The 25,944-nt window shown below is 37.8% G+C and overlaps 1 protein-coding gene across 3 annotated transcripts in view; it reads left to right on the top strand.

The window, feature by feature from the left end:
• The window catches only part of ADAMTSL1 (ADAMTS like 1), a 389,415-nt gene that overhangs the window by 200,320 nt on the left and 163,151 nt on the right, over positions 1–25,944 (top strand). Inside the window, exon 1 of one of the 3 annotated variants that reach the window (XM_039729899.1) lies at positions 12,137–12,365. The exons of the other annotated variants lie outside the window; for them this stretch is intronic. Within the exon in view, the coding sequence (XP_039585833.1) occupies positions 12,309–12,365 (57 nt within the window). The 5' untranslated portion in view covers positions 12,137–12,308. Of the gene's footprint in view, positions 1–12,136; positions 12,366–25,944 lie in introns of those variants that run through there. 3 annotated transcript variants of the gene reach the window in all.

Here is a 25,944-nt window from a genome sequence, read left to right as displayed (position 1 = left end):
AAAAAGAAATTATTAAGAGATGGAAAATAAAAGTATTTAAATTTTGTACAAAATATTATTAAGAATCCAAATATCTACTGTTTACTTAAACTCATCATTATTTCTCCCCTAATGAATCTTCTCTTAAATTGCCAATAGTCTTGAAGAATGTGTAAGATTTTTTGACGTGGAGTACAGTAGTATGTAAACTGCAGATATGGCAAGCTGTCTGCTGTGTAGATGCCAGTGTTTTGTGGAACAGTGGCAGTACAGGCCACAGGTTACAGAGTGATGCCATAGTAAAATATTCATTCTCAGTGTTCCCCAGAAGAATAAAAGAAAACATACAACAAACGGAAGAAAAATGTAGCTGGAAAAGGATGTATTTTTCCTCAAGTACTGAAACTCAGCTGCAGAGTTTGACTCTGCCCTTAACACCCACTCCATTCTTACTGGAATGACTAGTCTGGTGATCAGGCCAGACCTGTTTTTTATTATGTGGTAAAGGGTTCCTTTTTAACTCTTTTAAAAACATAAAAATGCATAAGGGAGCCTGAAGTCAGCTCTGTCTCTCACAATTTAAGTGGTGAGAGTGGAGCTACTGCTGTATTTGTAATTCAGAAGAGGGATATAAAAAGTCAAAGCTGAGAAAATTCAAACCAGTAATGTAACAAGTGTTTTAATAAATGCTAAAATACTATCCTTGGATTTCCTAAAGGAAGCTCTATGTGCCCCTTAACAAGATGGGAGAAGAGGGCTCAAAATTATACCTTCATGTTACACACACACAAAATTAACTAGTTTTGCTTTATCCCACCACATCCAGTTACTATAGAGGATGGGTTAGTAGATTTTACCTTCTTGGGCATCAAATAATAGGTAATCAGTGTTGTTTAATTAAAGCAGCCATGAGCACCATTTCTTCAAGCACAAAGCTCATGATGTGTGGGCATATGCTTAGAGGAATTTTCTTTATTTACCTCTGAGCCAGTTAGGCAGAGAATGGTTTGGTGATTGTTGGCCAGAATTTCAATAAACTTTCATGTAATTGTCTATACTGTGCACCTCACTTGTCTGTATCACATATTCTCACATCTGAATACAGAAAATAAAAGATGCTTTTGAATCATGTGGTGATAACTATGCTAGTGGACAGACATGCTTATAAATTGCAAAACCTCTGTTTACTGTCACTTACACAGAAGAAACTGGCTAATTTTTTTGTAGTTAGTTGGACACATGGCACAGTGGTCCTGACACATGCACCTATACTCACCCTATACAAATGAGGCACACCTCAGTCATATGTGGCAGCTTTGTCACAGGGGTGGATGTCTCAGGAAGGGCTGTCCTACTGTGAGCATTTCTGGGACAAGAGGATTAATGGCACACAGCTTGCTTCCCTACCTGCATTTTGAAGACACCAAGCAAGGACTGCCTGTCAGTCAGTGGAAAGAAGGCTCTATTGAACAGAAAGGCCTTAGAAATGTAAAGCCTAATGATTATAGATGGCACTGAAGGAAGTGCATCTATGACAAAACTCCTGGTGTTACAGCCTCTCCTGCTATGTGACACTACAAAACTATAAATCACTAACCTTACCCACTGCTGTTGCATAGCATTTCTGAGGAGTTTTCCTCTGCCCACTAGGAAAGGGGTTTTTAAGTAGCATATATATTTCCACCTACATATAGATTTTAGAAAGCTGAGCATTTAATGAAAGCTGAGCCTTTCTTTATCTTCATATAGATACATCTATATTAAAATAAACTTTATTAAGCATAAAGTGTACAGCTCGGCCAGTATGAAAGCTCTAGCTCCTTCCATCCTACCTGCATTAGGTTTTGAATTGTTGATGGAATCATAGGAAATTATTGACAAGCTGACAGTGTTCTACAATGCATTTGTAGAATACAATGGTCAATGCCATTTTCTTTCTCCACGCAGAGAAGACCTGTGTTCATACATATTAAAACATTATGACAAAAGAAACCAAATTGATGTCTCAGTTCACAAAGATACAATGTAGACCTATAATACAACCATGCTGCTTTTGCTTTATCTTTTACTGTGAACTTTGACAGAAGAACAAGACAATATACTTGGTCAAAGCCAGGAGGGAAGTGAGGAGAAGGAAGAAGCAATGTTTAGCAGGGGCATGTAAATTTTAACACATAAATAATAGTCTAAAACCACAGTAAGTAATTAGGATTGATTAGATAATCTCATCCATGATTTTTAATTATTTAGATACAGTTCTTTCTTATTATATCAATTTTTTTTTTTTTCTAGAACAAAGGATTCCAACTAGTAGCCCCCTCTTATACTTTCACTTCACAAAGACACAGTGCAGCACAAAAATATTTCATATCATCTTCAGTGATGTGGTGCAGACAAACAGAATTACAAACCTAAGTGGTCGGAACAACTGCCAATGTCAAAGATATATAAAAGCAGATTTTATAAATTAGGATTCAAATAAGAGAAAGAAGGTTAACACAAAACTGCATTAAGATAGCCCCATGAAAGTCTTTATAAGCTAAATATAGTAGAGATTATTCAAAGGACTAGCCTTTGAAAATAAGAATGCATGAAATAAAATACCCATTTCAGTGGATAAAGTGCTTACATAAAACAAATGGCATCTGGTTACAGACAAACTATAATGATTGCTCCGAGAGGTTTTTTTAAAGGATATATATCTTTGTTATAGCTATGACTTCAGGCAAGATAGAAGATGTGCAAAAATAAAGGCCAGTCTGTCATGGACTGTCAAGTGAGGTAGCTAAAAAGACACTGCAAAAAGATCTCAGAGAATTTGTGACATGCAAAGATTACGGGACTTTATGCTTCTCTTGTACAGATAAAGGAAGTCCTTTCATTGTCTTACATTTCTCATAATTATTGGGATTAAAATATGCCTGATGCAATAAGATACCTGAAAAGAGTAGATCCTCATGAGAATTCATCTGGTAAACAGCCTTTGTGGTTGAAGCTCCGAATTGCAGAAGGTAATTCAGAACTCAGTCTTGTCTGCTTTTCCCATGTAAAAATGATAGTGCAGCAGGCTTTGACACAGTGACTGTGTAAATAAATTATGGTTCTAAATAATCTAGTCTGAAATTCAGTTAGAGATCTATTGTGTCCTGATATGCTGACAAAATTAATATAAATCAAAATGCTACAGAACTAGAGCATTTGACTTCTGACTTTGAGTAACCCCAGGCACAAAAGTCCTGTTTGCTCATCCATGCAGCATTGTCTGCTGTCCTCTCAGCATGTCCTCCAATACATTTTGATAATATATACTGATCAATTTGATGAAAACTGACAGATAGGAAGTTCTTGTATGAGTGAAGGATTTAGTTTTCCATGTCTAAAACTGGTGATGTTTATTTGCAAATACTCCTTCCATTGCTCAGAAATTTGTGTCTATTGCAGCAGTTGATTTGACTGGAATATCACATCTTTCTCATAGGTAAGGTTTAATTCTCTTAGTCTAGACAGTTTTCTTCAGTTCCTTGGTATTTGCATTCTTAGTGCCATGATTGTCTTTATCTTCAACCACTACATGAAAGTCTTTTATTTTTGAAATTCGGATTCTGTAAGCACACATTACACATTAAAACAAATTATAATGCAGACAAAATACCATTAAGATCTTACTTCAATTTTCACCTGTTTTGGGTTGTCAAAGACCCTACTGAGTTCCTTTCCATTATTATTCCCAATTTTATTCCCGATTTCTTCCTTGAATAAGAAAAATACTGAGTGTCTTAAGATTCTATAATCTACTTGCATGCCTGACTCAGTACAAGCTAGTCAGATAAACCTACTAGACACAATCATTCTTCAAATGTTTTTTAGAGGTGTTTCTGTGATGATTCAGTCCATATATGGATTTGAATTTTGAGTTGCCAACTATCATGCATTCAAACTAGAAGGTCACCAGATCCTACCAGCTGTAAATCCAAAAAATAAAAATTATTTCATTTTTTCACCTGTTTTTCTGATAGTAGAATATTTTCTGCCTCACTTGAGCGGAAAATACTATCTGTCTTTTTTCACTGCTTCCTGTATTTCTACCATTTTGCAACTGTTTAATCCATCAAGTAGAAACTGCTGCTCTTTGCACAGAGAACTGCAATGCTGAGAAATTTAATATGGAACACGATAGTCTCCTAGTTATTAACATTATAATCTCTTCCAGTATTTTACTGGTTGCTTAAAAATACATTTTTGTTACAACATAATAGTGCATTCATGGTCACAATTGTATACAGGTAGAAGTTGTTCTCTTTTCTCAAATATTTGCAAGAAACATAAACAAAAACCATATGTTTCAAATATTTTACTGAATACCTTTTTCCACTCCTATGTGTATGTTGCAGCCATTTGAGTACTCTGCTGTTTCAAAATCCTACCATTTACTCTCATGATTTATAACATATTCTTTATCTTTCTATATTTTAAAATGTCTTTTGTCTCCTAACCTGAGGATTTATTTTCCTCAACATCAACCTTCATATTTGCTCAATCTCTGTAATTGTCACAAGAGCAATTCCAGCTTTCAAATATGTCATTATGTGTCTTTGTGCTAATAATCCTTGCTGTTCATCTGCATTGCTAAACTTTATTATCTTGGCCAACTTGGGGGTAAGCAGTCTGTGCCTTTTGCTTAGAAAAACACATTGTGACTGAGTGGGTGTTCCAACCATGGAGCATCATCACTATTGTTTTGATATTCAAAACCCTCTCAATAAGAAAGATTTCTCCAATGCTCAAATATCTCACTGGCTCAACATTTCAAAGTATGCTTTGTGCTGTCCTGGAATTTTCATTAATTGCTAGCACAAGAGATGGGCCAAAACCCAAAGACTTTGAATCCAACTCCTCTCCTTCCTCCACACCTCCTCTTGTGGAAACTTTGGAAAGCTGAATACAGACACAGAGCTGAGTATTGCAAATGGTGCAAACACAAATCCCATCTCCACCTTAAGGGTTTTCCAAATTCTGATCCAAAATGTACTTCCTAGTCTTTTTTTGTGTGTGTAATTTCTTTGTAAGATCATTAAAACTTGCATATCCTTCCTTTCATTATATTTTGTCAGTTTCACATGATTTAGGTTGACTCATGATGGTCTATGCCTGCTTATAGAATCTCAGTTTTTATAAGAAGAAAATGGAAATGTAATTGAATCCTATTTGCATTGCAAATGACCATATAAATAATTACCTATACTTTACTTCCATAGAAAGAAAAATGAGACAAGATTCTAAATTAGATGTTGAAAACCCTATGAGGTTTTTTGTTTGATTTGGGTTTGCTTTTATCAGTAAAGAAATTTATAACTCAACTGATACAAAAAAATTCCAGATACAAAAATATAAGCTCTGTTTCTGCAGTATTCAAAGGCAGAATCATCTGCCCCAAGTGCTGCTGTGTAATCTCTCTAAAATCACAGGCTTGATAGTTTGAATATTGAGATTTCTCATTAATTACATAAGTCCTGTTTGTGTCTTCTTTGAGTATCTGTTTTCTGGTGAATTTTTGCCAACAGCATGCCTAGAGACTTTCATGAAGAACAAAACTCACATATTGACTTGACATTTGAAGTCAGGCCCATAATTTAAAAACACAACGACTATAAAACTGTTCATGGATTTTCAAGAGCTATAGAACAAGTTTCTTACTTGAAGTTCATTGCAAGATCTGGATGTTCTGTAAGGCAATGGAAATGCTCTGCAATTAATGTTACTTTGTCATACATATTTAAGTGAGATTTACTTTCATGTGATTTCTCATGGAACTTAAGCACCATATGGGTCCATATAGCTAAGGCTGCTGGTTTGCAACTTCAGAAATGTTGTACAATTCTGTCCTCTGTTAGTGCCTTCATGTAAAATCATGGGTAAATTACTTAATCTCACTTAATCTTACTGTACTTCCAGTGCCCTGTTTTTAAAACAGAAACTGATTGTTTTCTGTGTTTTGTGGGCTGCTGGAAAAGCAAGGCAAGTCAAGTTTGAGAGCAAGCTGAGATACAGCAGTGACTGGGAGGCAAAAGGCATGGAAAGAGAGGAGATAAATAAGGTTTCTTGAAAAATCTTCTGAAAGTAGACTTCAAAAGGAGCATACAGCAGCAGAACAATAGAGGAAACTGTCTTGTCTGAAGAAATAAGCCTGAGAGAGAAATGATGTTGGAAGAATGATATATAAGTGCTTGCCTTGTTCACCTGGAATTCTCTGTCAAAACAGGAGGAGGAAGTAATTTTGTGTCTCCTGTTGCAGAATTTCCCTATTTTGTTGTTTTAACTTAGGTTCTCAAGCATGTCTGTTCAAGATGTTTGGCTCATCCACTAAACTGCCACACCCTTACAAAGAAAAAATTGAACATGGTGTTAAATTGTTGTGATAAACCCTGGAGGAGTCTATAACCATTTAGACATTTTGGTGAAATTTTGGTTTAGATTTTACTGCTGGCAAAGGTCTAGGTCTATTACTGAAATACAACAGATATCATCATTCATAAGGTAAATGGTAACAACTAACAAAGAAGGGGAGAGTTCTCTATAGCTCATTACTTCAATAAATACAGTTGAATTTCAAGAAGCAGTCCTATATAGGAATTCACTCCAACTTTTTTCCATTATTCCCATGGAAGAGGGAACTGTTCAGCTTCAATACTGGAAGCTTAAAATGTTTCATGTGGAAGCATCTCATAGGTGTGATTTCTGTTCAAACAAAATGGATTATGCAATGTTACCTATATTCCCTTTCTTGAGACCTCGCTTCACATTAAATGTGAGTGTTGAACACAGAGAGATCACAGTGCACCTGTCCCAAAGTGACAGCATTTCACCCCAGTGCTCATGGCAACCAGTCTCTCGTAAAGGGTAAAGACCTGGTGAATCTGAAGGCTGAACTAAGTATCTATTTCCCTGCTAGGCATGAATAAGGAATTTCTTACTGCTCAGAGCTGTATTGTTCCTCCTATCATACTTTTGAGTCTTATTTCAAGCTGGAGGTCTAGCTAAAGGTTTGTATGCATCAGCACCTTAAACTTTAAGGAAAAGTGCTTTCATAATCACACATCATGTATATCTAAATGAGCTGTACCTAGACACTCCAGAATATTACAGTCCTTATATCTTTCATTCTAGTTTCTTTCACAGCCTTGGAAGGCACACAGTGATACACATACATGTAAATGCAAATCCTGCCCATATCCACTTATAAAGCACTGGCTCCCTTCTACTTCTCACTTTCTATATTTGCACAAGCTTCCAGATTCCCAGAAATCAATCCAGGTTTATAATAGGAAAAAAAAAATCTAAGAACTAATGCTAACTGAAAAAGCAGAAAAAATTTAAAAATTCAATTTGCTACAGACTGTATGGCAAAAAAGAGGTCCAGATACCAGGAAGAGACAGGTGTCTTCTGAGTGACAATGGTAGCATATTCTCATCAGGGAGATCAGCTCCAAAGCTGAGTTCACTCTTTCCTGCTAGAAAGTATATTGATGTTAACAGGTTTTTTCTGCCTGCATGTGTGTTTTTCAAATTAAGTATTGTTAAATCTGTAAAGCTTAAAATACTGCTTCAGACACCCACCTTGGCTTCTACTTCCATTTCATATAATCTCTAATAGGTATAGTACAGTGTCGATTATGAATTCTGTTTCTTTCAAACAGATGCAAACAGATTTAATTTAACAAACACCTGTAAGAGGTGAAGGAAAACTGGAATGAATAACCACTTCAGAAAGTGGAAGGTGTAATTTTCAGAACACAGAGTAGCAAGTATTTGTGCAATCTCCCTTGAGATGGTGAAAGGCATGTATTTGTAAGGGTTTGGAGGGTGACATATTTGCATATGTGTACTCAGAAAGTGGTGCTGAATGCAATCCTAGATTCACCAATCTCCATTACCAGGTTTTGAAAATTATTTTTAGTGTCTCAGGAATTCATCTGTAGCTTTAAGATTTTGCTAAAAACAACCTCTGTCTTACGGGGAAAACAACAGTGCTGGGCAGATTAGGCACCATCCACACTGGCTAACATATCCCTTAGAGTTTCAGCTATTACTTCGGCTTCAGATAGCAGTCTTATTGTTCTGAATTCTTGTATTCACTTGGGGTATATGACAGAGAAAATTTGGATATGAACAGGGCCCAAGTTTTTGCACTCTTCAGGCAATGTTACTTTGTTTAGAGCATCTTTTCCTTTGTAGTGTAGGCTTTATTTTATATATATATATATATATATATATATATATATATATGTGCATCCAAAGAAGAAATACCACACTCCATAATCCCAAAATAGTGTTCCATATATAGAATGAAATTTCAGCAAAACAAATAAATTAACTCCATACAAATGCATATATGCAGTATAATAAAATCCTGGGCCTAAACAGCAGGACATGGAGATAGGCTTTAGAGCCCTTTCAGATAGTTGATGCTTTAATGTAATTTTTCAGTAAATCTACTCTTTCTTTCTTTCTTTCTTTCTTTCTTTCTTTCTTTCTTTCTTTCTTTCTTTCTTTCTTTCTTTCTTTCTTTCTTTCTTTCTTTTTCTTTCTTTTTTTCTCTTTTTTTCTTTCTTTCTTTCTCTCTTTCTTCTTTTCTTTCTTGCCTTCCTTTCTTTTCTTTCTTTTCTTTCAGTTTTTTCTTTTCTTTTTTTTTTTTCCAGTTAGGAATAACTCAAATGAGCCTTAAGGTACATCCAATACAGTTCTGTAGAAATTGGCAGATATTGGGCATGACTGCTCATTAAAGCTATAGGCAAGAATTTGAGTAGACCTTTCCCTTGGACTTGATTCATATGTTTCCATTCCCTGAATTTCACTTTGATTTCTAAGTTCAACTATGTGCAGAAAACTGAAAGCCAAACTGTTGGAAGAATGTGGGTTTTTATTTATAGTGGTTTTTATTAAGAATATTTATGTGGTTTCATGAAAAAATTACATGGTTTGCATGAGTTCGTTGTGAAAACAAAATTCAAGCTGCATTTTAGACTCTGGTCTAAATTTTAAATGTGCAACAGAGTATCAGTCATGGTGAATTTCAGGCGTATTGTAATACTATTATGAATATCATGCTGCTGTGCTAGTGATTAAACACATATCTTGAATAAAGAAAGCTCTTTAAAATCACCTTTTTGACATGTCTGAACATTGCAGACTACATAATTTTGTGGCATTACTGTAAGACATTCAACTCACTACAAGAAAGAAATTGAAGTTCTGGAGCACATCCAAAAAAGAGCAAGGGAGCTGGTGAAGAGCACACATCCTGTGAGGAGTGGCTGAGGGAACTGGGGCATTGAGCCTGGAGAAAAGAAGACTGGGGGGACACCTGATCACTGTCTACAACTCTGAGTTGGTGGTCAGTCACTTCTCCCAATGAACAAGTGGTAGGAGAAGAAGAAACAACCTCAAGCTGAAGCAGCAGATGTTTAGATGAAATATTGGGAACTGAGGTGGTTGTCAGGCTGTCAAGGGAAGTGGTTGAGTCACCATCCCTGGAGGTATTCAAAAGATGTGTAGATGTGGTGCTTGGGGGCATTGTTTATTGGTAGAATTGGCAGTGTTAAAGTAACATTTGGACTTGGTGATCTTAAAGGTTTTATCCAACCTAATGATTCTATCATTCTATTGTACAATAAACTCCTGTCTCCCACCATCATTCATCATGCAGCATTCCCATCAGCTGTGATGGAGTTCCATGATCAGAAAACTGACATTGAATATAAATATAATTCCAAAAATATTACTCCATCTTAGATGATACAATTGTCTATTGGGGCTTCTGTACAGATAAGAATAATATCCTATACTTCCTTTTAAAAAAGCCACATTTTCCAAAGTTGAACAAGAAATACCTAAAATGAGGTATTCAGAAATAAGTTTGTATGTTAGTGCAACATCTCCAGTTTAAAGTCAAGACTAAGAGAAAGAAAAAAATAAATAAACCATACAAATAAACCCAAACACATGGTTATGAAAACATCTTTGTCTGTTGTTCCATCCATTGTAAGTCATGTAATCATAATTGCAGAAGTTTTTTTTCTTAACAATAAAGCAGCCATGATTCATTTATTCAATATTACAAATCTTGCTGTTTACATTGAAAAGTTTGTCTTGAGAATTTCATTTACAGGAATTCCAGGAACTACTGTAAGTATGCTCCAATTACTCCAATTAGTCTTGTAGAGAAGGAAAAGTGTAAGGTGGAAAACATACAACAACAGCTAGGAGATGTATGTACAAAATCCTTTTGTGCAGAACTTGGTGTATGTGTTGACACTGCTGGTGAAGAAAAGTACGAGGGCTTTACTTCAGGGGGATAATAGTGTTATTTGTAAAAGGTAAACTAGATTTTTAGTGGATTTATATGTTGAGTTTCCTGAGTTTTAAAGGGCAATAGAAGAAGTCAAAATTTGTCTGTTGATGTCATCCTATAGTTGCTTCCTCACTTCTGGTGGTGCAAAGTGGTCCATCCCTCTCCTTTCCTCCACGAAGAAGTCACTGAAGTTGCTGTATCTCTATGTGGATACATAAAGATGTACTGGAGGAATCTTGGAACCTGTTTCAAACCTTTTCTCATCCCTGATATGTTCAGTCCAGCTACTGCATTTTCCATCATAGCACCTCCCTACTGAGCCTTTTCAGTCTTTCTGGCCCTGCTTCTTCACCTGCCAATTCCAAAGGTACCCAACCCAATGACTGCTGGGCAGTGAAGGCTGAAATCTATTTCTCCCACTGTTCCTAATTACTTTAATTTCTTATTTTAAATTTATTCTTCAGCCTTGTTTCCTAAAGCCTATCTCCATCTAGTTGATATCTTTTCTATTTTGGCCTTCAGATAACTTCAGTGTTTATGTTTCTGTTCCTGTTATACAAAGCCACACACTTCTGTCCTCCTATCTGACTTCTCATCTATGACTCTTTTTCATTTTTCCACCCAGTTCCTTTTGTTTTACAAAGTCTGTATCAATTTCCATCTGTTCATCCAGCTTTTCCTCCAGGCAGATTTTAATTTCTACTGATGTGAAGTTCTCTTAAATAGTCTGTGGTCTACCCTTGCTCCTTTTTCCTTTCTGTCCCCAGTCCTGGCCCTTGGCAGAGTTTCCTTTTCCTTTGCTAGCTTCTGACTTCAGTCACTTTTAAGACTAAGACTTTTAAGCATAGCATACTATTCTCCACCCCTAACACACATGTACCTTATTTTTCTCCATTGTCTGAGCTTGCTGATGAGCCAGAATCATGACTTTACTGGGCTGTCTATATGCCCATATGGATGTGGTGTGCCCTACAGCACCAAAATGCTGTAACTGCAAGGCATCCAGCTCAGCCCAATGTGGGCGATTGTCTACTGCTTTTAGAAAATTCTTGGATCCAGTTTGAAATTTCTCCTTCAGAAAATAAAATAAAGAGACAGTAAAAAAAAAAAAAAAAAAAAAAAAAAAAAAAAAAGCTGGACAATTCAGGCAATGCAGAAGCATAGGCAGGCAAATTAAATTAACTCTGAACAGACTGAGACCAGTTACCAGTTGTTTGAAACTCCTATCTGTCAAATTAATACTTAAAAGGCAGAGTTCCCACCTTTTCTGAGGTGTGTGAGTCTTTGACTTTCTGTGCAAAAGTCTTCCTCCAGTAATCCCACTTTCCTTCCAATAGGTTAGGTTTCAAATTTCCCCAAAGAATAAAAATGTAGTTACAGAAAGACTGTCACCCAGTCCTGTTGAAAACATTTTTGCTTCACAATTTTAAAGCAGATGCAGAGCTCTTTATTGCTGAGCAAATGGTGTAAAAGAGAGCATTTTTCTGTAAAGAATCGAGGCTTTAGCAAACTGTGCATTCTCCCTAGAGGATGTAAGCATTTTCCTATTGGTGTTTTTTATGGCATACGTTCTGCATTGACACAGATTGAGTTTCCCTCCTGTCTGGAACAATGCACGCTCAGGAGAGCTACTGACCTAGCAGTAAGCGCGAACAGCTCACGGCAAGTGGTGAAGCGGCGCTCCGGGAGCTGCAGGCAGACCTCTGCCATTCTGCTCCTCCTACTACTCCTCCTCTCCCGCTCTCTTTTTCCTTCCCCGCTGTAGCTGCTACGCTTTCCCCAGACCTCTTGGCTTTGTTGTGCTGCACGTCTGAGCAGGAGGAGGGGGCTTGGCCAAGCGCTCCCCCGCAGCTCGGCCAGCCCGCTCCGCACGCCGGGCGCGGCGGAGCCGATGGAGGCGGGGAAGCGGGGCTGAAGGCTGGCACCGGGCTGCGGGGACCGAGCTCGCCTGTCTGACCGCAGGGCCGGCACCCACCCGACAATGGAGTGCTGCCGCTGGACAGCCGCCGGCACCCTGCTTCTAGCTTCCCTCATCCTGGTAAATGCCATTTCTTTCCTAAAATGCGTACCGCCTCTAGCTGAGTCTGTATCTGCGTGCATATATGCGGGTGGGTATGTTTTTAATCTCTTAAGATAGCGGTTGGAGAGAGTTTGTTTTGAACAAGTCATGTAAGTTTTATCCTGTCTACAGCCCTGCAGACTTGGAGGCTCGATATTATGGGTTGCTGCAGGTAGAACCAAGAAGTTGATGTTGGCATCAGCTTTCTAAACTTCTAAATGACCTGTAAATGGTGATTTAACTGCTTGGGATTCAGAGAGGAGCTGTTTCTCTGCTCTTTAAATCAAACTATATCGTGCTGTAATGTTCCAAGAATTTTCTTCCAAAAAAAAAAAAAAAAAAAGTTTTGCACGTGCAGAGAAAACAGGTACAGCATGTACTGAACTTTTTCCTGAAACCAACTTAAATAAGCTCTTATTATTTCTGTACCTCATTACAGAGTCAAGTTTATACCAACCTTTGAGAGATACATTCTGTGATATCTGGTATACTTCGGGGCAGTAAATTTGATCATTGCTATATTATTTTCCTGCATACTTCCCCTCATTATCCTGATAGGATGCTTACAGCTGAGAGATGTACCTATGCTGTTTGATTGACATTATATGTTCCATTTTGACTCATACTTAATTTTATGAGCAGTGTGTTGGCAATCAGAAAATCTGCCGAAAGGATATTAATATACATATTATATATATATATATATATATATATATATATATATATATATATCCTTTTGATGCCACAGTCATTTTGGCATATGCATATTGCTGTTTTCCTAGAATTTGATTGAATATAGTAGTTAAAATAGCAAAACACCATTAAGAAATACATTAATTTTATAGCAGCTTCCATCTTATTTATCTGTGTCCACCAACCCATAGTAATCATTGTAAACTAATCTTAACACAATTTTTAGTAGCCATATGGAGAGCTAACCATTAGGATAACCCTGTTCAAAATACTTCTTTTAAATGACTGTATTATTAAAAAAAAAGAAGAAACAGCTTTTTGGATAGAGTCACTAAATACTATTTGAGCGCTAGAAATAAGAATGCTGTCTGTACTGATCTAAAAGTCTTACTTTGTTTAAAAGGCTGTTTTCCTTTTATAATACTGAATTTGCACAAAATGGCATAAAGTCAGCATAGATTCTCTTTCATGTTTGAAAATGAGATGTTTATTACCTGATGACTGTAATAAGTCAGTAATGACGGAGACAATCCTGCAGGACTAATTTAAGAAAGATCAACAGGAGATATGACTCAACAAGAATGTGTGAAGACTGGGGGATTTGGCCCCATGTTAAGCTCATACTCATAATATTTGTATATCACTCTGCTGCTTGTGAATTAAGTTCTCAGTCCCTGATTCAAGAAAATAAATAATGCATTCTGGTGCCAAATATTATGCATTATATTCCACATTATACTAGTTTTTATTTGTATGACTTACCCTGCCTCAAGAGATTCCCCCCCCCCCACAAATCTCTTTGTACCTTAAGAATAGTGATGTGAAGCAAGCTTAACTTTCCTTTTTCAATCAAGCCATTCTTTTGCTCCTTCCATAGTTCAGAAAATTTCTCTCTTGCTTTCAGCAGGAGATTAGGTAAACATTCCAGTGTTTGACTTACAGCTTGGCTAGAGATAGGGATAAGTTGTAGGATACCTTGGTACACCCATTCCTACTGCAGTTTATTGCAGCATGGTTTCACCAAAGGCATGGTAGAAAGCTCATAGATCTTTTTTGAGAGAAAAACAAGAAGTCATTAAATCAGGCTGTGACCTGGCTGTTAGCATCTTAGATGTTAGCCTTTAGCCAGGTAGACAGAATGAGTTTGAAATCTATGACAATCAACATTTGGATTTATGTGTATCACCTTGTATCTCTTCTAAAGGCCCTATCTTTCCCATGATAACAATTACCAGCAGCTTCTTGTCATGTGGCACTTCATTAGCAAAGGTTCACAGTTGCAAGCACTAAGGTTATTCAATAAATGCTTACAGGATTGCTCTTAGAATAATTTATCACACGTTCCTAAATTTTCAGTACAACACAGTAGAGCGAAGTAGCACATAAATTCTTTATTGAGCATCCTCGCTTCAGGAAGGAGGTTGCAGAGCCCAGGCACATGTACAGCCTATGTACATGTGATGCTAAGGCAATTGAGCCTTAGCAGCCTCGCAGGCTGTGACAAGTCCACAGGCAGCAACAGCAATAACCCCTCCTCTTTCTCTCACTATCAGCTGCCTGGAGTGATGTCGTAGTGAGTGCTGCTCACTACTCCATTGGGGTTCTTAACCTTCTTCAGAAGAAATTGTATTCATTTTCAGTTGAGTGCAGGTCACTGAGGGTCCCTAGCGTATTTTGTCAACTGTCCTAAAACTTGCTCCATACTCAGAGAACCAGTTTCTCTAGCATTTACGTGAACTAAGTATTTTCACAGCTACTCTTAAGAATCTGAGCCATAACACTAAGGTGCTTGTCTTGAAAAAGTAGTATGAAAATGCAGTTTCTCTTTCCAGAGAAAGACCAGATATTTGTAGAATTTTGCTTATTGCTCCATGAACTTTTCATGCTAAGGAAATACTACTTTTAAGAGCAACAAAAGAAAGCAGGCATTTTGTTCCAGAGATTTTACTTTCTGTTAGTTTAAAAATAAAAGCCTAGCACAAGCAAATCACAGTTGTCTAACTCAAAGGAATGTGGCCAAACCAAAACCAGCCATGAGCTCAGCTGAACTGGAAGTCAAATCACGTCATGTCAGAAGGACATTTAAACACATTTGCATTTTTTATTTGCATCTTTTCAGCAGCATTTTTCAGCTCTTTGTTGCTGTTGTGATACTTACAGAAGTAACACTCTAGAGTATAATAATGTACATGTGTTTTTCTGCAGGATTTCTTTCTTTTGCTGTGCTAATTTGTACATGGAAAATAGTCAAATACAATAGCCCATTCCTTCCAGGCTCTTTGGCATTACACTCCCCTATTATCTAACTGGCTCTGTCTTGGATGACCACAAGCGCAATTAGGCAGTGAAATGAATATGTTTCTTGTTTACATCTGAATGTATAAAGCTTAACCGTTTTTCCTTTCATGTGTAGATAGGTCTACCTACTGCTGTGTCAGCTCGTCTGTCTCAAAAATTGTAGGTATATTAAAGGGGTGTTTTCCAGTGTGAGGTCCAAAGAACACAAATGTATTTTCATGCGGGATCATGTATAGATCATGTACAAACTAGCATTTGCTCAGATCAGTTGGGTGAGGATGAACTGAAATGCAGAGTTCAGCTATACAGAGCTGAGATCTATTCATGTTACAAAGTGAAAATATCTCACCATTGTGGTTTGTGACCCACGCTGCCGTACTTCAGATATGTCATGTCTATAAAACAAAACCACTTCTTATAGGAAGGACTAGATGCTACTAAGTATGTATGATTATAATTTCTTGCTATTTACTCTAGAATTCTATATTGGGACATATTTTACTAACCTCTTCCTTCAGATTCTTGAAGTATAAAACTTCAAACTTATTTCTTCTACCGAGAGCAGAAGCTGCATGAGCTAAACTAAGGTTATGTGATGAAAATTTTTTTGGTTTTGAATTTTACTGAAAAGAGGTCAGTACTTAATGTAGACTGTTGAGTTACTGGTCTGCTTCACCAGTGTCACTAAAGTTTAACATGTTCTTTTAATGACTTTGCTAGATTCATAGGGCTGCAAAAGAATAATAAAAGAAGGTGTGACATAGAACTCTGTGGAGAGTCTGAAGATTTGAATGTGGTTACCTGTAGTCATGGATCTGTCAGCTGGACAGCCTTCAATGTTCAGAAGGTTCATAATTATAAAGTCTGACAAGGCCACATGACCAGACAAATAATTTGTTAGAAGAGGAGTATCAGTTTCTGCATGACTAAATTTTCACTGAAGAAAATAAAATCTTAATCCCTTACAACTGTGTCATTAGGTGTCCAGATAAAACCTGATGGTTTCTTTTGTATTGTCAAATCTGCAAACAGCAATGTTGGTTCCATTTCTTTTCTGTAGCTATTTTCTTAACTTTGTAAGAAAATCAGAATTGTATGGGAAATAATTACATGGGGGTAAAATGGTAAATTGCAGTCTGAGGAAGAAAAAAGAATGGTAAGATCATCCTTATGGAAACAATTAAAAAGCTAAAGGTATTGGAAGGAAAAAGGGAAAACATGCCAATCACCAGGTGCTATAATAACATGATGGGGATCAGGAAAAAGAAAAATAAATTATTTGTCTCAGCCCAAGCCAAGGACAGTTCTAAAATAAGTCTTCTCATCTGGTAGACAACAACTAATCCAAAAATTGGCATGAAGTGTTTATTTCATCAGAATATTGTACTTGGCTTTGAACCAAAACTTCTTCCTAACCCTTGAAAAGGCTAATTTTTGCTGTGGGCTTCTCCAGCTTTTTGCATCACCTTATGGACAGTAAGCTTGTCTTAACAGATGACTGACCAGTTTTGCATACTCAAGGTGTTACAACATGTTCTAATTCTTAGATGTATATATAGGCAAAATAGGGGAAGTTAGCAAGGCATATACATTTCATGGAGTGAGATCTTCTCTTAGTCTGTTAACCTTGTGTGAACACAGTCTGTGAACACAGGCCACTAAAAGTCAAAGCTTAGTAAAATCTGACCACTTAGATGTCCTTCTATCTCAGGGAATATGAATAATTTCATCACAGGTCTGAGATTTTAATCTATCATCCACCTTTTAAGTATCCTCTCTATAATTTAATTCCATATATGACCACCTTTTTTTTTTCTGTAATAATTGACCTTTTCTAAACTTCTTATAAAAGCAGCTCAAGTTGTGTCACATTGGAAGGGGAGAGGAAGCAGTGTGTGTATTTGTGAGATTTAATTTTCTTACAAAACCAGCATATGTAGAAATCTTAATAGTTTTGCCACCTGTGGATTTTTTGGTCACTTCTTATAGGGGCAGTCCTTCTAGCTGGCAGAGAAATTAGTGATATGTCCATTGATTCTACTGTACATTAATTTTCACATTGTTTCCACTTTTGTTTTCACTGTGTTTATGAAATCTCTTCCAAAGCTTCATCCTTTAAAATTTCTGCTGCTCAAGGACTTCTCATAGAGGAGGTTCAGCAGAGAGGGTGTCAGGGTAGAGGGAATGGTTGTGTGGTAATATAAGACCTCCTGAAATAAATTATAGGAGTCCTCAAGAAATGAGGCAGGAAATTATATGCAACTTATAATAAATTCAAACTGTCACATAAAGTAAATATATTTGTTTTGTTTCCTTATGAATATACTGTGTGGGTGTTGAATTTCCCCTTCTAGCTTTGTTGGATATAATCTCAGTCCCTGTTTGAAGTTTGCTAGTATGTTGTTCACATTCTGCGCTGTATCAACAGAGCCAGATATGAAAGGAAATAGAGGAACTAATAAGGTCTCCTACTGTTTTGATGCTGGCATCAGATGGGTGAATTATTTATTTATTTACTTACTTACTAGTTTATTGAAACTCTGTATTTCTTTCAGTTTGAATTGTTAAAAGCATGAGTTGCTCAGGGCAAATATAACGGGCCTTAACAAGCCCAAGGCTGTTTTCTTTCATTGTAAATGTCCTTAGGGTAAGACATTTTCATATTTCCTGTAATTTTTTAAAAGAGGGAGGGTTTTCAAGTTCCCGTGGTATGTCCCTTATATGTCCTTTAAAGGTCCAGCCATGTTTTAAAAATGGAAGATCTGAATTAGCTGAAGGGAAGTATTGTAACAGAAATATGTGAAACAAAAACTTGGGTTGCTGTGTCTTTAATTGTAATATTCTGCCACTCCAAATGTTAAAAGTCTTGTCATTCTCTAACGAGCTCATTCACCCATCAGTGCTGGTAAACACCAGTGAAGAGGGAGTGTCTTATCACCATTGTTTGACCACCTTGTGATAAGCTGAAGACTTGGAGAGAAATGCATATCCTTTCTGTAGCAAACGGGTTCAAAATGTGGGTGTGTGGTTTTTGGGTACAGCAAGGGAAAAATTTTCATCACAGTGATTAGAGGGCAGCATTAGAGGAGTAGCAGCAGCTTATGTCCTGTCAGCATTTAGTCACTTCCATGTTGGCAGTTCAATGTAAATTCATGGGGAAAAAAGCCCAAACAAATCTTCCTTCCTGCCTTCCTTCCTGTCATCCTGCCTGCCTTCCTGCCTGTCTTCCTGCCTTCTGCCTGCATGCATTCCTGCCTTCATCCCTACCTATTTTTTACATAAATATTTCCCTTTTGGTTTTCATGCCTCCACCAAGGCTTAATGCTTCAACCCTTTATATGGCCCCTTGTTGTTAAGATAAGCATATATGCATCTCCATGACATAACTGAGGGAGATGACAGACCATTGGAAGAACAGGAGGCTTCATTTGTTTAGAATAAAGGTCATAATTGTGGATGTTGTCTGAAATTGCACAAGTCTTTGGAATGTTCTCTTCCTTTGTCTAAAATGCCTCCTGACCAGGGTGTCATCTGCCTGTTGCAACCTATGTCACCTTTACTTAGTGCTGTGATCTGCTCCAGAGGCTGGGATGTCCTAGGTCTGAGTAAAAACTATGCTGATCAAAATCTGTGCTGATACAACAATGTCTTCAAGTTCAGACTGTCAGAATCAGGGTTTCTAAACCCAGATAAAATGGTGTTTTGTGAGGGGACTCACTGTGGAACATTGTGATCTCTACCAAAGGTTAGGTTAAGAGGGTGAACATACGAAGATTAAGGTCAGTTTACTGAAAAGGAAAATGGCCAATATAAATTTCTTCTATGTAAATATCTTCTTCCTTGGAGACACGGTGGAGCTTTCAGTGTCAGGTGTATATTGGCTGTTTTTTCTTAAAGCTGTTGAGCACAGCACAGCCAGCACATACTTTCATTTCTCACCACTTAGAAAACACTTGGCATGCAATAGGCCCCATGACAGGTTACAATTTTACTTTTTTCTCATCTCCTTGCTGTGTGCCTTTTGTGCTTTTTCCCTGACCACAGTTCTTGCTACGTGGAAAACAAACCTAAAGTCCTGGAGTGCAAGATGCACTTTTGAACTCCTGCCTTTGGGTGGGTTCCGAATTCTGAAAAGTGATTTCACCTATCCTGCATCTGAACCAGCCCTAGCCTTAAAAACCCCGAGTCAATAAGGCGACAAGTCTGAGGCTGAGCCAGCTTGGACTTGCTGTGTATTGGATCACCCATGCCTGGTGTTTACACCAGCATGGCAGGATTTAAATACAACAAAATGTTGTAACTTCTGTCTGTGAGAGCAAGAAAGAAAACTTTTTCATTCACATTGCTCTGCTGGTGTGTTTTTTCATGTGGGTGAGAGGGACGAGAGATAGGACTCATCTGAGGTTTATAAGGTACTGTTATAAAATGTTACACAGAGCTCAGTGTGCACACGTTGAAGTGATATGGTGTCAGCTCCATTCTCTGCCAGCAACCCCCTTCCCCGCCCCTCCAGCTGGCTGCTGCCCTTCTATGAGAAGAAATGAGCTCACATTTGGCACATTTCTCCTGGGATACAACTTCCAGTCCAGGTTTAGGAATAGCTGTTTAGCTCCTAATGTCCTGAGATGGCTGTTAATCGATTCCTAGCTCTGCTGTTGCACACTGGAAGCTGTGTCCTCCCATATACACAGCGCAGCTATATGGTTTGCTGCGGGGCATTGGAAATCCCTTGTGACTATGAGGACAGCACTGGCAATGTTCTTATCTTTCTGAGATGAATTAGTGTAAGAGGATACAACTGTGTACAACACTGAGACTGCAGACACAGTGTTTTCAGGAGCTCAGTGGGACACTTTGTCCCATTACTTGTGCAATTGCCATATCAAGTCATGGTTGTGAAGGGATGTGAGATTAGTGCCCTCTCAATAAACCTTTGTTTTCCTGTGCAAAAGGAAAACATCCTATATTTATAATTTTCTGTCCCCTTAGTAATGAGTTTGTCTTGCTGTTAAGAATAAGAGGACAAAAAGAAACACAGCACTGAAAAGGACTAACACAGCAAATTTTTACTAATGTCCCTGAACCGAGCTAGCTCTATGTGCATCAGGTGTTTTCCTTTAGGGTAGAGAGAAATCCACCTAGTATTCTTTCCCTTTGTTCACAGGAGCAGACTAAGTACTGGGAAACTGCAAGTGTATCTTGGTGAGATTTCCTTCAATTCTCATCAAGGTGTCTTCCCCTGTTTATTTTCAGTGATGGATGATTTGGGGCAAGAAGAAAGAGTAAATTTAAAACTATTGAGAAAGAGATTTGGATTTTTTTTTTCTTTATTCCTTTTTAAGACAGTGAAATAATAAATCCTGGCCCATTTATCTGCGCTAGAAAAATCTGAGCATAATTACCCAAAATTCAGAATGCATGTTCACATGCCTGTGCTCCTGTGCCAGTGCCTTCCTCTGGGGTTTGGAGACACTCAGATGAAGGGTTTCCTGTGCCAGGGGTTTTCCATAGGAAATACTCTCTTGATCCCCTCAGAAGTCTTTTGCTTTGACTTGCAAGTAAAAAGAAAGCAAAAATTCCTAAGTTAATTTCCAAGACTGTGAAGCCTGGGGCAAGTGGATGCTACTGTTCAGCTCACAGTTGCATTCCCAGTAGAAGGGAGCCACTAGCCTCTAGGGAACTGGGGAGATAGTGTTCGAAGAATAGCCACTTTCACCTCAAGATGTCTGATGCTCGCTGCAGCTACTCTTCTTTCCAGGTTGTTTGCCAGGGAATACAGTGTTGTAGGAGTATTTTGAACCTTTCTGTAGGCATCCTTTTGATCTGGCCATATGGAACAACATGCAGTTGTTCATGGCAGCAATAGTGCTTGCAGTCACTCAGCATCTCAGGTGCAGTAAACAATTTGGGTAGATTGGGTTAAAGGGCATTTGCTCTTTTCATCTTTTAACTTCTATGAGAGCAGAACTTCCATTACTTTGATAAGCATGTCAGGTAGGCAGGATGTTTTGGTTTGTGTGGTCCTTCTGGAGGATGGCTGGGTGGCAGGTCTGGTGGGATAAGTTCTTGTTTTGCTTTTACATGGGATACAGACAAGACAGTGGGAAAACAAGATATTTACCATACCAGCTAAACAGTGTTCATCTGTCCTGACCCTAAATCTAACCTTTGGGAAAAGAAAATAGGTTGAAGTCATTGGTTGCTGTGGTTTCATGAGGTGTGTGAAATGGAAGGATACCTACTTGGAACTGAAGAACTATTGTCATGGGAAATCCTAGTGCTTCCAGGGAAGCATGCTCCTCAGAAGGATGAGGCTTACTTTTGTAAGTCCTTTTTTCAGTATGGTACAGCTGTTCTGGAAGAGTAGGTGCGCCTTGGTCATACAGTACCATTTAAAATGATGTGCAACTTTTTGCCTTAATAAATTAAACATTTTCTTTTTGTGCATTGGAAACTTGATATGTCAGAATATTTTATGTATGGAATTTTCAAGATACTCACTTTGAAAAGTTGCAACAATTAGTCAGAAATGTCTTCATGTTAACGTTTTTTCTGATGGCAATTACCAATATCAATTCAACTGGCTATGAATTTGTTCTGCCTTGCCTTTTTTCCAAAAGCCAGAAATTTCCAAACAGTTTCCCACGTGGGCTTTAATCCATCTGTTAACTTGGATGGAATGCAATAAAGATACATAACATTGTGCAAATGAAATCGTATAAACCATATATTTACATTGGTTGAAGTTTTGAAATAAATGGTTTTTATAAAGAGTTGAGGTCACTGGCCTTGTCCCCTGCTGTTACACACCTAGGGAAGTGCTGATAGCAGTTTCTTCCTGGTTTGCTGTAGACAGCATTCCAGTACTGTGTGAAGTATGTATTTAATCTCAGTGACAAGCTAACATCAAAGGATGCTCAAGGATTACTCAAAGAAGAATGTGTGGCTTGGCAAGAATTCATATAGGGATGCTTTAAACTTATCTGAAAATTCTGGGCAGAAAGACCATTACAGAAGAAAAATACTAGTTTTCTGTCCCTAGTATAATTTTTACAGTAGCTAAAGGCAAGTTTAGGCAGTGGCCTCAGTGGAGCCTTGCATATTGTCACTGACACTTCATCATACCCTGAAACAGTGGGGATATGATAAGAACCAGATGATATAAATTTATTAACCAAACCAGTGGTTCATATTATCTGGGAAATAACTGGCCTAAATTCTGTATCAATGCTGTAGTCCAACAAGAGTTTAACTGCATTTTTCACTATCTGTATTGCTGTTTAATCTAGGAAAAACACTGGGTGCTTGAAAAAGGACTTCAGCAGCATTTTACTGAAAGAGGAGGAAAACTGAATGCCTCAGAACCAGAAGAGAAAGTAAATCATGTGATCTGTGTTTTTACACACAGTCTTCTGTGTGGCACTGACAAATAGCCGGATTCTGTAGGGATAACACTGTTCCAAACAAAATTTTAAATTCAATTACAATATGCAACTATGATGTATATTCTTAAGGCTGAACTTCTTTTATAGACTTCAGGACATGAAAAGACATCTTGTTGCTCTTCATTTTTCTCCCTCTATGCACCTACACACATATGCACACTTATTCTTTTAAGAGAAACCTGGTTCTTATCAGGCATGCAGATCCTAGATGTCCAGATAGCTGTTGTGATTTAAGGATATGTGACACTTGTATTCCAGATAGGCTAAATGATTTCTGTGTACTGTAAGTGGAAAGTGTAAGAAGCACCACTGAATAGAACATGAATGCCTGACAACTCTTTAGTAAATTCAGAAATTACTATTAAACACTGAAGTTGGATTTTTTTGAAGAATCAGGTTGGATATCTATCTCTATTATTCTTATCTGATTATGTCAGCTTTCTTATTTCTTTTGTTTGTATCACAAAAATTCCTTTGTTTGACTTGTAGTTCAAAGCTTTTTTTTTTTTTTTACTTCTGTAAGCATCTTCACCTCAGTACCCTATCTACTGACAGTGATTTAATTTTTTACACATTATCCTTTTTGCTTTCTGGTCCAATAGCACAAGCTGTTCTTCATATTTCTTACTGGACAACTTTTTGGGAGTCCTCCTGCCCATTCCCACAGGAGCTGAGGTATGGGGTGGTAGATGCAGTATCACATTCAGATTAACATGTGTATATTAAGATAGTAAGGGCGGCATTTCTGACTTGATAACTTTTGATGTCAGGGCATCCTGAATTTCTTCTGGACAAAGAAATGGAATTTTTCTGGGAAGCTCAGACTGACATCCACCTGGAACTGGCAGAAGGGATGAGGAAGGGCCTCTGGTACCAGCAACAGGGTATAATGAGGCTTGATGACTGCTTTTTCCTTCATTGACATACACTGGCATTTTGAGAACCACCAATCTGGAGCACTTCTGGCAGAGTATAAGACTTTTTCTGTGATGGAACATCTACTTAAAGAAAGATTTAAGTGGTGCCAGCTTTACTCTTTTCAACTTTAAGGGCATTTTTACTTTACTCCCCTCTATTTCCTCCCCATGTCATTTTTGGTTCCTTTTCTTTACTATTTATGACAGGAACTTCAGGGCTTTAAAGGAGTATTGTAGGAGTTCTTGCACTGCAGAACTCTTGACTGCTACTTTAAAGTTCATTTTGACAATAGTGGGTAGGAATTATTAACTACCTGTATAAACTACTTTGGAAAAAATCTATACTAGACAATGAATTCTTAGCTAGTAATTGTGTATATATCCTTTGAAGCTGGAATAAATCCGTAATAGGCAGTTGTCTTCTGATTTGAAATTACTTTTTGGGTATTGCTAGAATTTCAAGCTCAATCTTAACTCACAGGAAGGAAAACACTCTACTTTCTTTAGCATTAAACATGGATGGCGTTGAGATGAATTATGTTTATTCCACTTGTTAAAAGAAAACTTGGAGCCTGTTGTAGGTTGCAATCACATGTTTTCTGGGAATATATAAGTCTTAAAGCAAATTCTGGAATGCAAGTAATAGGCTCACAGATCTCCTCTGGGTGGGATCACAATTTATGTCAGAAAAATTTGGACCCATAGAATGTCTAGCTGCGCTGATGCCTATCATATGGTGGGGTAAGAGTACTTGGTTCATGTGAGTTTGCCTTGCAACTGTCTTAAATAATGTCTTTGGGCTTTCAGCCGGGGGTAAATTATCAGGTTATGCACCCATCTGCAGTTTGAAGGTATTTGTTTTCCTATTAACTGGAATCAAAAACATGTATTTTTATTTTAAGAGAATAAAATTGCAAATATTCATTTTCATTTTATAAAAATTACTCTTCAAAAAGTGCTTGGGTGAAATAACCTCAGTAAGTTGGTCATGTCTTCTCCTAACTCCAATGTAAATCTGGAAACTGAGTTACATGTAGTCATAATCAGAATCTGATTGCCTATGAAACTTTAATTTTTACATTTACCCTGGCAATTGCTGGGGGTTTTTTTGATATTTTTTTTTTATTTTAATAAAGGTAAGATAAAATGAGTGTGTCAAGTAATGGTTACACACTCATTAGACAGGCCCAAAATTATCTCTCACAGACTGAATTAATTCTTTTTTACTCATGAATAAAATTATTCAAGGTTGGTATGTTTCACCATATTTCATTACTATTACTCATCTTCACTGAAAGTGAAATTATTTCAGTGTTGAGCTATCTCTCTGTCTCAAATAATCCCTTAATGTTGCCAACAGGACGTCCTGGTCCTGATGGCACAGCATCACCAGCTGGGCAAGGAAGGGGATTGTCCTGCTCTGCTCTGAGCTGGGACAGTTTCATCTCAAGTGCTGGGGGCTGGTTTTGGGTGCCACAATATGAGAAAGATATTAAACTGTTGGAGAGCTCCAGTAGAGTCCAACAAAAATAGTGAAGGGCCTTGAAGAGAAGCTATGTGAGGAGCAGTTGAGGTCACTTTGTCTGTTCAGCCTGGAGAACAGGGTACTGAGGACAGATCTCAGCACAGTTACAAGTTCCTTGTGAGAGGGAAGAGAAGGGGCAGGCATTGATCTCTGCTCTGTGGGGACAGTGACAGCACCTGAGGGAATGGCCTGGAGGTGTGTGAGAGGAGGTTTGGGCTGGATATCAGGAAGAGGTTTTCACTGAGAGGATATTTGAGCACTCTAACAGGCTTCCTAAGGAAGTGATCACAACACCAGCCTGACAGAGTTCAAGTGTTTGGGCAATGCTGTCAGGCATGTGGTGTGACTCTTGGGATGTCCAGTGCAAGACCAGGAGTTGGATTTGATGATTCTGATATGTGTTTTCCAATTCAGTATCTTCTATGATGCTATGAAAGCTAAAGCTGACTGCTTTAACATGGGCCAGCAGTGATGCTTGCTGGTGTTTCTCTGTTTAAGGTGTACCTTTAAAGTCTTATATCGTTGTTTTTCGCTCTCATTAATTTCAAGTGTAGTTAGAACTGCTATTCACCAGACGCTGGTCTACAGCACAAGTTTTGAAGGAGAACACTGCCTATTTCCATCAGACACAAGCATTTTTGGGGAACCTTTGCTGGATTAGTCAGTTTTTCCAGCAAAAC

This window comes from Passer montanus, unplaced genomic scaffold (genome assembly GCF_014805655.1).
Source record: "Passer montanus isolate IOZ18808 unplaced genomic scaffold, ASM1480565v1 scaffold7, whole genome shotgun sequence".
NCBI classification, from domain to species: domain Eukaryota; kingdom Metazoa; phylum Chordata; class Aves; order Passeriformes; family Passeridae; genus Passer; species Passer montanus.
This window is presented reverse-complemented; position numbering and strand designations above follow the sequence as displayed.